Source organism: Bactrocera dorsalis, unplaced genomic scaffold (assembly GCF_023373825.1).
Source record: "Bactrocera dorsalis isolate Fly_Bdor unplaced genomic scaffold, ASM2337382v1 BdCtg019, whole genome shotgun sequence".
NCBI lineage: Eukaryota > Metazoa > Arthropoda > Insecta > Diptera > Tephritidae > Bactrocera > Bactrocera dorsalis.
In genome coordinates this window covers 12,776-29,282 of record NW_026038070.1, presented here as the reverse complement: position 1 = coordinate 29,282, position 16,507 = coordinate 12,776, and the positions used below count along the sequence as shown (strand labels likewise).

Here is a 16,507-nt window from a genome sequence, read left to right as displayed (position 1 = left end):
GATCCCAAACACAAAAGCTACATCCTTACGCAACAGGTCAGACAGTGGTTTAGCGACTACTGCATACCCTTCTATGAAACGGCGAAAATAAGAAGTAAGCCCTAAGAATATTTGCACCGCTTTCTTATCCATAGGTATCGGAAAATTCCTTACTGCCTGCGTTTTTGCTTCAGATGGCCTTATTGTACCACATTCTATAATATACCCCAGAAAATCAACAGTCGTCTTCAGGAACTGGCATTTCTCCCACTTAATCCTTATGTTATAACATGCCGCCCTGTTCAACACAGCTTTCAACTTATATATACCCTCGTCATAACTAATATAAGGAATTATAAGATCATCCATGTAAGTTACCACGATGCCATCCTTCACTAAGTCTCGAAACACTGCGAAAATGTATCGAGTGAACACTGCTGGGGAATTGGAAGTAAGGAACGTAAATGAATTCGTATTGACCTTGATGGGTCACAAATGACGTATATTTCCGCGAACCTGCTTCTATCGGCACATGGAAAAACCCATTCCGTAAATCTAACGTTGTAAATACTTTTGCGCCTTGTAATCTCTCTATAACGTCATCTATGAGTGGCATTGGAAAATTATCCCTCATGATTTTCTCGTTCAAACGTCGGTAGTCGCAACACAGACGTTTGGTTCCGTCTTTTTTTCCCACCAATACGATCGGCGATGCATACTCCATCCATTCTGCAATCTGTTTATCGACAATGCACTTATCGGAGTACGACATTCGTCTTGGCCCTTGGAATACCGGAGTATCATCCGTCAAACAAATTTTCATAGAAACCGGGGAATCATGCTGCTTACTAGGCGAGTAATCACAAACAATGGCTTCTATTGCCTTTTCTTGTTCTCCTCTGAGATGCGACAAATCTACCTGTAAAGTTTTCCCTGACATTACTTCCGCGGCCATACACATATCTTCGAACTCATTAAGAACTTCTATTTTACCTTCATTTTTCTCTACCATGGGGTTTTGAACATTCGTTTCCTTCACCTTTGCTTTAAATTCTACCTCGCCTTCCTTTATAACCAAGTCAACCTGTTTCAATACACTATTCCCGATTATTGCCTCGTAAATAAGGTCGCGTTCACGCACAACATGGAAATTGATATCCACTTTGACTCCATCTACGCTAACTTTGATTATGAAACTGCCAATAGTTGTAAGTATACTGTTTCCTATTCCACGAAGGTGATTTATATCATTGGACAAATCAATCCTTCCTAATTTCATCAACACATCGTAACGCATGAGGCACAGATCGCAACCAGTGTCCAGCAATGCTGACAACGTAAACCCGTTAATAATTAATTCTTTGTAAACTACGCTGCCAAGGGACGCCATACGCATCATTTCAAGCGTATTTACCCTTGTCCCCTCGCTTTTTACCTCCGTTCTCTTCTTTGGGCAGTCTGCAATACGATGCCCTGGCTGATTACACCCAAAACACTTTGATAGTCGTTGCTGTTTGCAGGTATTCGCCAAATGACCCGCTTCTCCACACCTATAACAAATTTTCCTACTGGGTCCCTGATCTTTAGTCACAGAATTATTGTCTTCACGCTTGTTTTGAAATGTACTCACATTGGGTTGACGCCCCGAGCGAACTTTTTCATAAACAAGGATCTGAGCTTTTAATTCTTCTATCGAACTAGCCTGATACAAGTTAGCTTTGTTTGGTCTGGAATCTGGGATTCCCTCTACAAAATATTCGATGAGACTTCTTTCGTCTAGCTTTATTGGCCTACCTAAGTCCATAAGGCTATAAAGATACTCGCGATAATCTTCGTTTGGGCGCTTTCGCCGATTCTTAAGTGCCCGATGCACTTCGATTGACGATGTTACTACTCCGAATTCTTTTTGCAAACATTGTTTAAGTGCACTCCAACTAGTTATGTCCCGTTGACTGCGAACGAAAATTTTCGCGGCACCTTTCAATAATTGTTTCCCGTATATAAACTTTTGTAAATCTCCCCAACGAACTGCCATGGCGTTTGATTCAAACTCATCGAGCCACTCCTCGACTGCGTGTTGCCCCGTACCACTAAAAGTTGTAAGAGATTCCTCAAGATCGCGTAGGGTGAAGACTGGAGACCCGGACCCCATCGCCGGTAACATGTTGTTTTGCACTGAGCTTGTTTCACTGTCCGAGCTGTCCTCTTCAGCATCTACAGTCAGTCCAAAATGCTCACAAAGTCTGTCCTGTAACGTGGCTTTACGGCCATTTGTCGATAAACCCAGTGCCAACAATTTTTCCTTTAACCCGTTCACTGTCAGTAAAAAAATCTGTTGCCTATCCATGTCAACTGTTATCAAATGCAAATGGTATATAATTCAGAATACAATTGAGGTATTTAATATAACTATAATAAGTAAAAGTAAACTTTAAAGTATACGTTAACAATTTTTCTTTTGTATAACAACTTGAATACAGAATTAATTCTTATGATTTAAATTTAAATTTAAGACAATTAATTTTCAGAATTTATCTTTTTGAAACTTAGTTCAATTTTGTTTAATTCAAAGCTCATTTGAATTAACTTACAATTTGATTTACAATTCTAATAATAATACAAATTTAGAATATAAATTCCATTACATATTTTGAATTTTGTTTTCGAGTTTACTTATAGGTTATCGATACAAAAAAAATTCATACAATATTATCGATAACTTTACCAAAAGATTACAATTAGTTAATGTTTAACACATACCTGTTATATGCTTACTCTACACATACATACGCTGAACTGCTCCGCTCCGCTGCTTACTCTTTGCTACCGCAAGATATGGATCGCTGCTTACTCTTTGCTACCGCAAAATCTGGATCGCTGCTTACTCTTTGCTACCGCAAAATCTGGATCGCTGCTCACTCTCTGCTACCGCAAAATCACTCAGGTGCTGCTCACTCTCTGCTACCGCAAAATCTCTCAGATGCTGCTCACTCTCGACTGCGCTTGACGACGCCGAATCAGCGTCACAACGGTTTGAGTTAACGGTGCCCTTAACGGAGACACAGGTCACGCCACGCCAAGTCGAGTGTACCCGGCACTGTACCCTTTGCGAAATTCTAGAAAGTTCTTTTAACAACAAGTCTGTTTGTGCACTTTGCTTATAAGTTAACGGTGCGCTTAATGGTCAACACCGGTCACTTTACGCAAATATCAGAGTACCTGATACTGTACCCTTTTTACAAATTCTTCGTATGGTCTTATAAGTTAACGGTGCCCTTAACGGTCGACACCGGTCACTTCTGGCAATTTCTAGAACGTGTATGTTGTTGTTTTTTTTATTTAAAAAGAACGGTAGACCCAAGATCGCTTCACAAATTCTATATGGTTCACAAAGTTGAAATTACTCGGCACTTCTGCCACGACACTTCTGCCACTTTCCAGAACGTTATTTCTCAAAAACCACAGTATAATCAAGGCCTCTCCTTGTTCACTCGGATAATCTTTTATAGTTCACAAAATTCGAATTACTTGGCACTTCTGCCACGACACTTCTGCCACTTTCTAGAACGTACGAACGAGTACAATCTCGCTCCTTGTTCACCCGGACAATCCTTTTAAAGTTCACAAAATTCGAATTACTTGGCACTTCTGCCACGACACTTCTGCCACTTTTAGAAAGCTATTTTTCAAAAACACAAAATTTTCGCTCTTTGTTCACCCGGACAATCTTTCTATAGTTCACAAAATTCAGACTACTCGGCACTTCTGCCACTTTCCGACACTTTTGTCACTTTTATTCGCGAAGGGATTTGCATCCCACTTCTGACACCACTTTGTAGGCTATTGTTTTTTTTTTTAAATTAAACGTCTTAGTTTGCTTTAATGTATGTATATAAAACGATTTATTGGATTACACCGGTTATGAACGTAGGGTTAAATACAAGGGTAATATTAAATAATTGGTTTAACGACCAATTTGCTCTCAATGTTATTCTAACTGTCGCTGTCGGCGTTCATGGCTATTCGTTGAGTCCGTTCATTTAGGGTGTATGTTTAGAGTTGCATGCGTGCGCAGTTCATATGTTTGTCCGTTGAGTCCGTTCAGTCAAGGTGTATATTCAGAGTTGCATGCGTGCGCAGTTCATGGTTGCAATCCCACATACATATATATGCAAATTAACCGTTTTAAGGTTTTTGGAGTTATCATATAGCCGTAACGACAGTGTATTTGGAAAAATTTCACAATTTTATATTAAGGCGGATAAACGATATTTTAGTACACATGCACTAAGCAATCTATACCAAGTTGCGTAAAAATACGAACTATACATATTTATGCTAATTAACCGTTTTGAGGTTATTGGAGTTGTCATATAGCCATAACGACAGTGCGTTTGGAAAAATTTCACAATCTTATATTAAGGTGTAGAATCCATTTTTTAGTACAGATGCATTAAGCAATCTATACCAAGTTGCGTAAAAATATGAACAATACATATTTATGCTTATTAGCCGTTTTGAGGTTATTGGAGTTGTCATATAGCCATAACGACAGTGTATTTGGAAAAATTTCACAATCTTATATTAAGGTGTAGAATCGATTTTTTAGTACATATACATTAAGCACTCGATACCAAGTTGCGTAAAAATATGAACTATACATATTTATGCTAATTAGGTGTTTTGAGGTTATTGGAGATGTCATATAGCCGTAACGATAATGTATTTGGAAAAATTTCACAATCTTATATTAAGGTGTAGAATCGATTTTGTAGTACATATGCACTAAGTAGCCGATACCAAGTTGCGTAAAAATATGAACTATACATATTTATGCTAATTAACCGTTTTGAGATTATAAGAGTTGTCATATAGCCATAACGACAGTGTATTTGGAAAAATTTCACAATCTTATATTAAGGTGTAGAATCGATTTTGTAGTACATATACATTAAGCAATCGATACCAAGTTGCGTAAAAATATGAACTATACATATATATGCAAATTAACCGTTTTAAGGTTTTTGGAGTTATCATATAGCCGTAACGACAGTGTATTTGGAAAAATTTCACAATATTACATTAAGGCGTAGAATCGATTTTTTAGTACGTATGCACTAAGTAACCGATCCCAAGTTGCGTAAAAATATGAACTATACATATTTATGCTTATTAGCCATTTTGAGGTTATTGGAGATGTCATATAGCCGTAACGACAGTGTATTTGGAAAAATTTCACAATCTTATATTAAGGTGTAGAATCGATATTTTAGTGCACATGCACTAAGCAATCTATACCAAGCTGCGTAAAAATACGAACTATACATATTTATGCTTATTAGCCGTTTTGAGGTTATTGGAGTTGTCATATAGCCGTAACGACAGTGTATTTGGAAAAATTTCACAATCTTATATTAAGGTGTAGAATCGATTTTTTAGTACATATACATTAAGCACTCGATACCAAGTTGCGTAAAAATATGAACTATACATATTTATGCTAATTAGGTGTTTTGAGGTTATTGGAGATGTCATATAGCCGTAACGACAGTGTATTTGGAAAAATTTCACAATCTTATATTAAGGTGTAGAATCGATTTTGTAGTACATATGCACTAAGTAGCCGATACCAAGTTGCGTAAAAATATGAACTATACATATTTATGCTAATTAACTGTTTTGAGATTATAAGAGTTGTCATATAGCCATAACGACAGTGTATTTGGAAAAATTTCACAATCTTATATTAAGGTGTAGAATCGATTTTTTAGTCCATATGCACTAAACAATCGATACCAAGTTGCGTAAAAATATGAACTATACATATTTATGCTAATTAGCCGTTTTGAGGTTATTGGAGTTGTCATATAGCCATAACGACAGTGTATTTGGAAAAATTTCACAATCTTATATTAAGGTGTAGAATCGATTTTTTAGTACATATACATTAAGCACTCGATACCAAGTTGCGTAAAAATATGAACTATACATATTTATGCTAATTAGGTGTTTTGAGGTTATTGGAGATGTCATATAGCCGTAACGACAGTGTATTTGGAAAAATTTCACAATCTTATATTAAGGTGTAGAATCGATTTTGTAGTACATATGCACTAAGTAGCCGATACCAAGTTGCGTAAAAATATGAACTATACATATTTATGCTAATTAACCGTTTTGAGATTATAAGAGTTGTCATATAGCCATAACGACAGTGTATTTGGAAAAATTTCACAATCTTATATTAAGGTGTAGAATCCATTTTTTAGTACATATACATTAAGCACTCGATACCAAGTTGCGTAAAAATATGAACTATACATATGTATGCTAATTAACCGTTTTGAGGTTTTTGGAGTTATCATATAGCCGTCACGACAGTGTATTTGGAAAAATTTCACAATCTTATATTAAGGCGTAGAATCGATATTTTAGTACACATGCACTAAGCAATCTATACCAAGTTGCGTAAAAATATGAACTATACATATTTATGCTAATTAACCGTTTTGAGGTTATTGGAGTTGTCATATAGCCATAACGACAGTGTATTTGGAAAAATTTCACAATCTTATATTAAGGTGTAGAATCGATTTTGTAGTACATATACATTAAGCAATCGATACCAAGTTGCGTAAAAATATGAACTATACATATTTATGCTAATTAACCGTTTTGAGGTTATTGGAGTTGTCATATAGCCGTAACGACAGTGTATTTGGAAAAATTTCACAATCTTATATTAAGGTGTAGAATCGATTTTTTAGTACACATGCACTAAGCAATCTATACCAAGTTGCGTAAAAATACGAACTATACATATTTATGCTAATTAACCGTTTTGAGGTTATTGGAGTTGTCATATAGCCATAACGACAGTGTATTTGGAAAAATTTCACAATCTTATATTAAGGTGTAGAATCGATTTTTTAGTACATATACATTAAGCAATCGATACCAAGTTGCGTAAAAATATGAACTATACATATTTATGCTAATTAACCGTTTTGAGGTTATTGGAGTTGTCATATAGCCATAACGACAGTGTATTTGGAAAAATTTCACAATCTTATATTAAGGTGTAGAATCGATTTTGTAGTACATATGCACTAAGTAACCGATACCAAGTTGCGTAAAAATATGAACTATACATATTTATGATAATTAACCGTTTCGAGGTTATTGGAGATGTCATATAGCCATAACGACAGTGTATTTGGAAAAATTTCACAATCTTATATTAAGGTGTAGAATCGATTTTATAGTACATATGGAGTAAGAAATCGATACCAAGTTGCGTGAAAATATGAACTATACATATTTATGCTAATTAGCTGTTTTAAGGTTATTGGAGATGTCATATAGCCGTAACGACAGTGTATTTGGAAAAATTTCACAATCTTATATTAAGGTGTAGAATCGATTTTATAGTACACTAAGCAATCGATACCAAGTTGCGTAAAAATATGAACTATACATATATATGCTAATTAGCCGTTTTGAGGTTTTTGGAGTTGTCATATAGCCATAACGACAGTGTATTTGGAAAAATTTCACAATCTTATATTAAGGTGTAGAATCGATTTTTTAGTACATATACATTAAGCACTCGATACCAAGTTGCGTAAAAATATGAACTATACATATTTATGCTAATTAACTGTTTTGAGGTTATTGGAGTTGTCATATAGCCATAACGACAGTGTATTTGGAAAAATTTCACAATCTTATATTAAGGTGTAGAATCCATTTTTTAGTACAGATGCATTAAGCAATCTATACCAAGTTGCGTAAAAATATGAACTATACATATTTATGCTAATTAGCCGTTTTGAGGTTATTGGAGTTGTCATATAGCCATAACGACAGTGTATTTGGAAAAATTTCACAATCTTATATTAAGGTGTAGAATCGATTTTTTAGTACATATGCACTAAGCAATCGATACCAAGTTGCGTAAAAATATGAACTATACATATTTATGCTAATTAACCGTTTTGAGGTTATTGGAGTTGTCATATAGCCATAACGACAGTGTATTTGGAAAAATTTCACAATCTTATATTAAGGTGTAGAATCGATTTTGTAGTACATATGCACTAAGTAGCCGATACCAAGTTGCGTAAAAATATGAACTATACATATTTATGCTAATTAACCGTTTTGAGGTTATTGGAGTTGTCATATAGCCATAACGACAGTGTATTTGGAAAAATTTCACAATCTTATATTAAGGTGTAGAATCGATTTTGTAGTACATATGCACTAAGCAATCGATACCAAGTTGCGTAAAAATATGAACTATACATATTTATGCTAATTAACCGTTTTGAGGTTATTGGAGTTGTCATATAGCCATAACGACAGTGTATTTGGAAAAATTTCACAATCTTATATTAAGGTGTAGAATCGATTTTTTAGTACATATGCACTAAGAAGCCGATACCAAGTTGCGTAAAAATATGAACTATACATATTTATGCTAAGTAGCTGTTTTGAGGTTATTGGAGTTGTCATATAGCCATAACGACAGTGTATTTGGAAAAATTTCACAATCTTATATTAAGGTGTAGAATCGATTTTTTAGTACATATGCACTAAGCAATCTATACCAAGTTGCGTAAAAATATGAACTATACATATTTATGCTAATTAACCGTTTTGAGGTTATTGGAGTTGTCATATAGCCATAACGACAGTGTATTTGGAAAAATTTCACAATCTTATATTAAGGTGTAGAATCGATTTTTTAGTACATATGCACTAAGTAGCCGATACCAAGTTGCGTAAAAATATGAACTATACATATTTATGCTAATTAACCGTTTTGAGGTTATTGGAGTTGTCATATAGCCGTAACGACAGTGTATTTGGAAAAATTTCACAATCTTATATTAAGGTGTAGAATCGATTTTTTAGTACATATGCACTAAGCAATCGATACCAAGTTGCGTAAAAATATGAACTATACATATTTATGCTAATTAACCGTTTTGAGGTTATTGGAGTTGTCATATAGCCATAACGACAGTGTATTTGGAAAAATTTCACAATCTTATATTAAGGTGTAGAATCCATTTTTTAGTACATATACATTAAGCAATCGATACCAAGTTGCGTAAAAATATAAACTATACATATTTATGCTAATTAAACGTTTTGAGGTTATTGGAGTTGTCATATAGCCATAACGACAGTGTATTTGGAAAAATTTCACAATCTTATATTAAGGTGTAGAATCGATTTTTTAGTACATATGCACTAAGTAGCCGATACCAAGTTGCGTAAAAATATGAACTATACATATTTATGCTAATTAACCGTTTCGAGGTTATTGGAGATGTCATATAGCCATAACGACAGTGTATTTGGAAAAATTTCACAATCTTATATTAAGGTGTAGAATCGATTTTGTAGTACATATGGAGTAAGAAATCGATACCAAGTTGCGTAAAAATATGAACTATACATATTTATACTAATTAGCTGTTTTGAGGTTATTGGAGATGTCATATAGCCGTAACGACAGTGTATTTGGAAAAATTTCACAATCTTATATTAAGGTGTAGAATCCATTTTTTAGTACACTAGGCAATCTATACCAAGTTGCGTAAAAATATGAACTATACATATTTATGCTAATTAGCCGTTTTGAGGTTTTTGGAGTTGTCATATAGCCATAACGACAGTGTATTTGGAAAAATTTCACAATCTTATATTAAGGTGTAGAATCGATTTTTTAGTACATATACATTAAGCACTCGATACCAAGTTGCGTAAAAATATGATCTATACATATTTATGCTAATTAACCGTTTTGAGATTATAAGAGTTGTCGTATAGCCATAACGACAGTGTATTTGGAAAAATTTCACAATCTTATATTAAGGTGTAGAATCGATTTTATAGTACATATGGAGTAAGAAATCGATACCAAGTTGCGTGAAAATATGAACTATACATATTTATGCTAATTAGCTGTTTTAAGGTTATTGGAGATGTCATATAGCCGTAACGACAGTGTATTTGGAAAAATTTCACAATCTTATATTAAGGTGTAGAATCGATTTTTTAGTACAGATGCACTAAGCAATCTATACCAAGATGCGTAAAAATATGAACTATACATATAAAGGGTGATTTTTTAAGAGCTTGATAACTTTTTTAAAAAAAAAAACGCATAAAATTTGCAAAATCTCATCGGTTCTTTATTTGAAACGTTAGATTGGTTCATGACATTTACTTTTTGAAGATAATTTCATTTAAATGTTGACCGCGGCTGCGTCTTAGGTGGTCCATTCGGAAAGTCCAATTTTGGGCAACTTTTTCGAGCATTTCGGCCGGAATAGCCCGAATTTCTTCGGAAATGTTGTCTTCCAAAGCTGGAATAGTTGCTGGCTTATTTCTGTAGACTTTAGACTTGACGTAGCCCCACAAAAAATAGTCTAAAGGCGTTAAATCGCATGATCTTGGTGGCCAACTTACGGGTCCATTTCTTGAGATGAATTGTTGTCCTTTTCCCTCAAAATGGCCATAGAATCGCGAGCTGTGTGGCATGTAGCGCCATCTTGTTGAAACCACATGTCAACCAAGTTCAGTTCTTCCATTTTTGGCAACAAAAAGTTTGTTAGCATCGAACGATAGCGATCGCCATTCACCGTAACGTTGCGTCCAACAGCATCTTTGAAAAAATACGGTCCAATGATTCCACCAGCGTACAAACCACACCAAACAGTGCATTTTTCGGGATGCATGGGCAGTTCTTGAACGGCTTCTGGTTGCTCTTCACCCCAAATGCGGCAATTTTGCTTATTTACGTAGCCATTCAACCAGAAATGAGCCTCATCGCTGAACAAAACACGCGCGCGAAACACATTTCGAACCGAACACTGATTTTGGTAATAAAATTCAATGATTTGCAAGCGTTGCTCGTTAGTAAGTCTATTCATGATGAAATGTCAAAGCATACTGAGCATCTTTCTCTTTGACACCATGTCTGAAATCCCACGTGATCTGTCAAATACTAATGCATGAAAATCCTAACCTCAAAAAAATCACCCGTTATATGCTAATTAGCCCTTTTCAGGTTTTTGGAGTTATCATATAGCCGTAACGACAGTGTATTTGGAAAAATTTCACAATCTTATATTAAGGTGTAGAATCGATTTTTTAGTACATATACATTAAGCACTCGATACCAAGTTGCGTAAAAATATGAACTATACATATTTATGCTAATTAACTGTTTTGAGATTATAAGAATTGTCGTATAGCCATAACGACAGTGTATTTGGAAAAATTTCACAATCTTATATTAAGGTGTAGAATCCATTTTTTAGTACAGATGCATTAAGCAATCTATACCAAGTTGCGTAAAAATATGAACTATACATATTTATGTTAATTAGCTGTTTTGAGGTTATTGGAGATGTCATATAGCCATAAGGACAGTGTATTTGGAAAAATTTCACAATCTTATATTAAGGTGTAGAATCTATTTTTTAGTACATATACATTAAGCACTCGATACCAAGTTTCGTAAAAATATGAACTATACATATTTATGCTAATTAGCTGTTTTGGGGTTATTGGAGTTGTCATATAGCCGTAACGACAGTGTATTTGGAAAAATTACACAATCTTATATTAAGGTGTAGAATCGATTTTGTAGTACATATGCACTAAGTAGCCGATACCAAGTTGCGTAAAAATATGAACTATACATATTTATGCTAATTAACCGTTTTGAGATTATAAGAGTTGTCATATAGCCATAACGACAGTGTATTTGGAAAAATTTCACAATCTTATATTAAGGTGTAGAATCGATTTTGTAGTACATATACATTAAGCAATCGATACCAAGTTGCGTAAAAATATGAACTATACATATATATGCAAATTAACCGTTTTAAGGTTTTTGGAGTTATCATATAGCCGTAACGACAGTGTATTTGGAAAAATTTCACAATCTTATATTAAGGCGGAGAATCGATATTTTAGTACACATGCACTAAGCAATCTATACCAAGCTGCGTAAAAATACGAACTATACATATTTATGCTAATTAACCGTTTTGAGGTTATTGGAGTTGTCATATAGCCATAACGACAGTGCGTTTGGAAAAATTTCACAATCTTATATTAAGGTGTAGAATCGATTTTGTAGTACATATGCACTAAGTAGCCGATACCAAGTTGCGTAAAAATATGAACTATACATATTTATGCTAATTAGCTGTTTCGAGGTTATTGGAGATGTCATATAGCCGTAACGACAGTGTATTTGGAAAAATTTCACAATCTTATATTAAGGTGTAGAATCGATTTTATAGTACATATGGAGTAAGAAATCGATACCAAGTTGCGTGAAAATATGAACTATACATATTTATGCTAATTAGCTGTTTTGAGGTTATTGGAGATGTCATATAGCCGTAACGACAGTGTATTTGGAAAAATTTCACAATCTTATATTAAGGTGTAGAATCCATTTTTTAGTACAGATGCACTAAGCAATCTATACCAAGTTGCGTAAAAATATGAACTATACATATATATGCTAATTAGCCGTTTTAAGGTTTTTGGAGTTATCATATAGCCATAACGACAGTGCATTTGGAAAAATTTCACAATATTATATTAAGGTATAGAATCGATTTTGTAGTACATATGCACTAAGTAGCCGATACCAAGTTGCGTAAAAATATGAACTATACATATTTATGCTAATTAGGTGTTTTGAGGTTATTGGAGATGTCATATAGCCGTAACGATAATGTATTTGGAAAAATTGCGCAACCTTATGTTAAGGCGTAGAATCGATTTTGTATTATATATGCACTAAGTAACCGATACCAAGTTGCAGAAAAATATGAACTTTACAAATTTATACTAATTAGCTGTTTTGAGGTTATTGGAGTTGTCATATAGCCATAACGACAGTGTATTTGGAAAAATTTCACAATCTTATATTAAGGTGTAGAATCGATTTTTTAGTACATATACATTAAGCAATCGATATCAAGTTGCGTAAAAATATGAACTATACATATTTATGCTAATTAACCGTTTTGAGGTTATTGGAGTTGTCATATAGCCATAACGACAGTGTATTTGGAAAAATTTCACAATCTTATATTAAGGCGAAGAATCGATTTTTAAGTACATGTGCACTAAGCAATCTATACCAAGTTGCGTAAAAATATGAACTATACATATTTATGCTAATTAACCGTTTTGAGGTTATTGGAGATGTTATATAGCCATAACGACAGTGTATTTGGAAAAATTTCACAATCTTTCATTAAGGTGTAGAATCGATTTTGTAGCACATATGCACTAAGTAGCCGATACCAAGTTGCGTAAAAATATGAACTATACATATTTATGCTAATTAACCATTTTGAGTTGTCACATAGCCATAACGACAGTGTATTTGGAAAAATTTCACAATCTTATATTAAGGTGTAGAATCCATTTTTTAGTACATATACGTTAAGCACTCGATACCAAGTTGCGTAAAAATATGAACTATACATATTTATGCTAATTAACCGTTTTGAGGTTATTGGAGATGTCATATAGCCGTAACGATAGTGTATTTGGAAAAATTTCACAATCTTATAATAAGGTGTAGAATCAATTTTTTGGTACAGATTCACTAAGCAATCTATACCAAGCTGCGTAAAAATATGAACTATACATATTTATGCTAATTAACCGTTTTGAGGTTATTGGAGTTGTCATATAGCCATAACGACAGTGTATTTGGAAAAATTTCACAATCTTATATTAAGGCGAAGAATCGATTTTTTAGTACATGTGCACTAAACAATCTATACCAAGTTGCGTAAAAATATGAACTATACATATTTATGCTAATTAACCGTTTTGAGGTTATTGGAGATGTTATATAGCCATAACGACAGTAAATTTGGAAAAATTTCTCAATCTTATATTTAGGTGTAGAGTCGATTTTTTAGTACATATGCACTAAGTAGCCGATACCAAGTTGCGTAAAAATATGAACTATACATATTTATGCTAATTAACCCTTTTGAGGTTATTGGAGTTGTCATATAGCCATAACGACAGTGTATTTGGAAAAATTTCACAATCTTATATTAAGGTGTAGAATCCATTTTTTAGTACATATACATTAAGCAATCTATACCAAGCTGCGTAAAAATATGAACTATACATATTTATACTAATTAACCGTTTTGAGATTATAAGAGTTGTCATATAGCCATAACGACAGTGTATTTGGAAAAATTTCACAATCTTATATTAAGGTGTAGAATCCATTTTTTAGTACATATACAATAAGCACTAGATACCAAGTTGCGTAAAAATATGAACTATACATATGTATGCTAATTAGCTGTTTCGAGGTTATTGGAGATGTCATATAGCCGTAACGACAGTGTATTTGGAAAAATTTCACAATCTTATATTAAGGTGTAGAATCCATTTTTTAGTACATATACATTAAGCAGTCGATACCAAGTTGCGTAAAAATATGAACTATACATATGTATGCTAATTAACCGTTTTGAGGTTATTGGAGTTGTCATATAGCCATAACGACAGTGCGTTTGGAAAAATTTCACAATCTTATATTAAGGCGAAGAATCGATTTTGTAGCACATATGCACTAAGAAATCGATACCTTGTTGCGTAAAAATATGAACAATACATATTTATGCTTACTAACCGTTTTGTGGTTATTGGAGATGTCATATAGCCGTAACGACAGTGAATTTGGAAAAATTTCACAATCTTATATTAAGGTGTAGAATCGATTTTGTAGTACATATGCACTAAGTAGCCGATACCAAGTTGCGTAAAAATATGAACTATACATATTTATGCTAATTAACCATTTTGAGTTGTCACATAGCCATAACGACAGTGTATTTGGAAAAATTTCACAATCTTATATTAAGGTGTAGAATCCATTTTTTAGTACATATACATTAAGCACTCGATACCAAGTTGCGTAAAAATATGAACTATACATATTTATGCTAATTAACCGTTTTGAGGTTATTGGAGATGTCATATAGCCGTAACGATAGTGTATTTGGAAAAATTTCACAATCTTATAATAAGGTGTAGAATCAATTTTTTGGTACAGATTCACTAAGCAATCTATACCAAGCTGCGTAAAAATATGAACTAGACATATTTATGCTAATTAGCCTTTTTGAAGTTATTGGAGTTGTCATATAGCCATAACGACAGTGCATTAGGAAAAATTTCACAATCTTATATTAAGGTGTAGAATCGATTGTTTAGTTCATATGCACTAAGCAATCGATACCAAGTTGCGTGAAAATATGAACTATACATATTTATGCTAATTAACCGTTTTGAGGTTATTGGAGTTGTCATATAGCCATAACGACAGTGTATTTGGAAAAATTTCACAATCTTATATTAAGGTGTAGAATCGATTTTGTAGTACATATGCACTAAGAAATCGATACCAAGTTGCGTAAAAATATGAACTATACATATTTATGCTTATTAGCCGTTTTGAGGTTATTGGAGATGTCATATAGCCGTAACGATAGTGTATTTGGAAAAATTTCACAATCTTATATTAAGGTGTAGAATCGATTTTGTAGTACAGATGCACTAAGCACTCGATACCAAGTTGCGTAAAAATATGAACTATACATATTTATGCTAATTAGCTGTTTTGAGGTTATTAGAGTTGTCATATAGCCATAACGAAAGTGCGTTTGAAAAAATTTCACAATCTTATATTAAGGTGTAGAATCCATTTTTTAGTACATATACAATAAGCACTAGATACCAAGTTTCGTAAAAATATGAACTTTACATATTTATGCTAATTAACCCTTTTGAGGTTATTGGAGTTGTCATATAGCCATAACGACAGTGTATTTGGAAAAATTTCACAATCTTATATTAAGGTGTAGAATCCATTTTTTAGTACATATGCACTACGAAATCGATACCAAGTTGCGTAAAAATATGAACAATACATATTTATGCTTATTAGCCGTTTTGAGGTTATTGGAGATGTCATATAGCCGTAACGATAGTGTATTTGGAAAAATTTCACAATCTTATATTAAGGTGTAGAATCGATTTTGTAGTACAGATGCACTAAGCACTCGATACCAAGTTGCGTAAAAATATGAACTTTACAAATGTATACTAATTAGCCGTTTTGAGGTTATTGGAGTTGTCATATAGCCGTAACGACAGTAAATTTGGAAAAATTTCTCAATCTTATATTTAGGTGTAGAGTCGATTTTTTAGTACATATGCACTAAGTAGCCGATACCAAGTTGCGTAAAAATATGAACTATACATATTTATGCTAATTAACCCTTTTGAGGTTATTGGAGTTGTCATATAGCCATAACGACAGTGTATTTGGAAAAATTTCACAATCTTATATTAAGGTGTAGAATCCATTTTTTAGTACATATACAATAAGCACTAGATACCAAGTTGCGTAAAAATATGAACTATACATATGTATGCT

General features: G+C 33.3%; 1 protein-coding gene across 1 annotated transcript; it reads right to left on the bottom strand.

The window, feature by feature from the left end:
• Window positions 1-340: 340 nt before the first annotated feature.
• LOC125779968 (uncharacterized) lies at window positions 341-2,326 on the bottom strand. Its single transcript, XM_049461274.1, has one exon. The coding sequence runs from the start codon at window positions 2,324-2,326 to the stop codon at window positions 341-343; it is 1,986 nt and encodes a 661-aa protein (XP_049317231.1).
• Window positions 2,327-16,507: the final 14,181 nt, after the last annotated feature.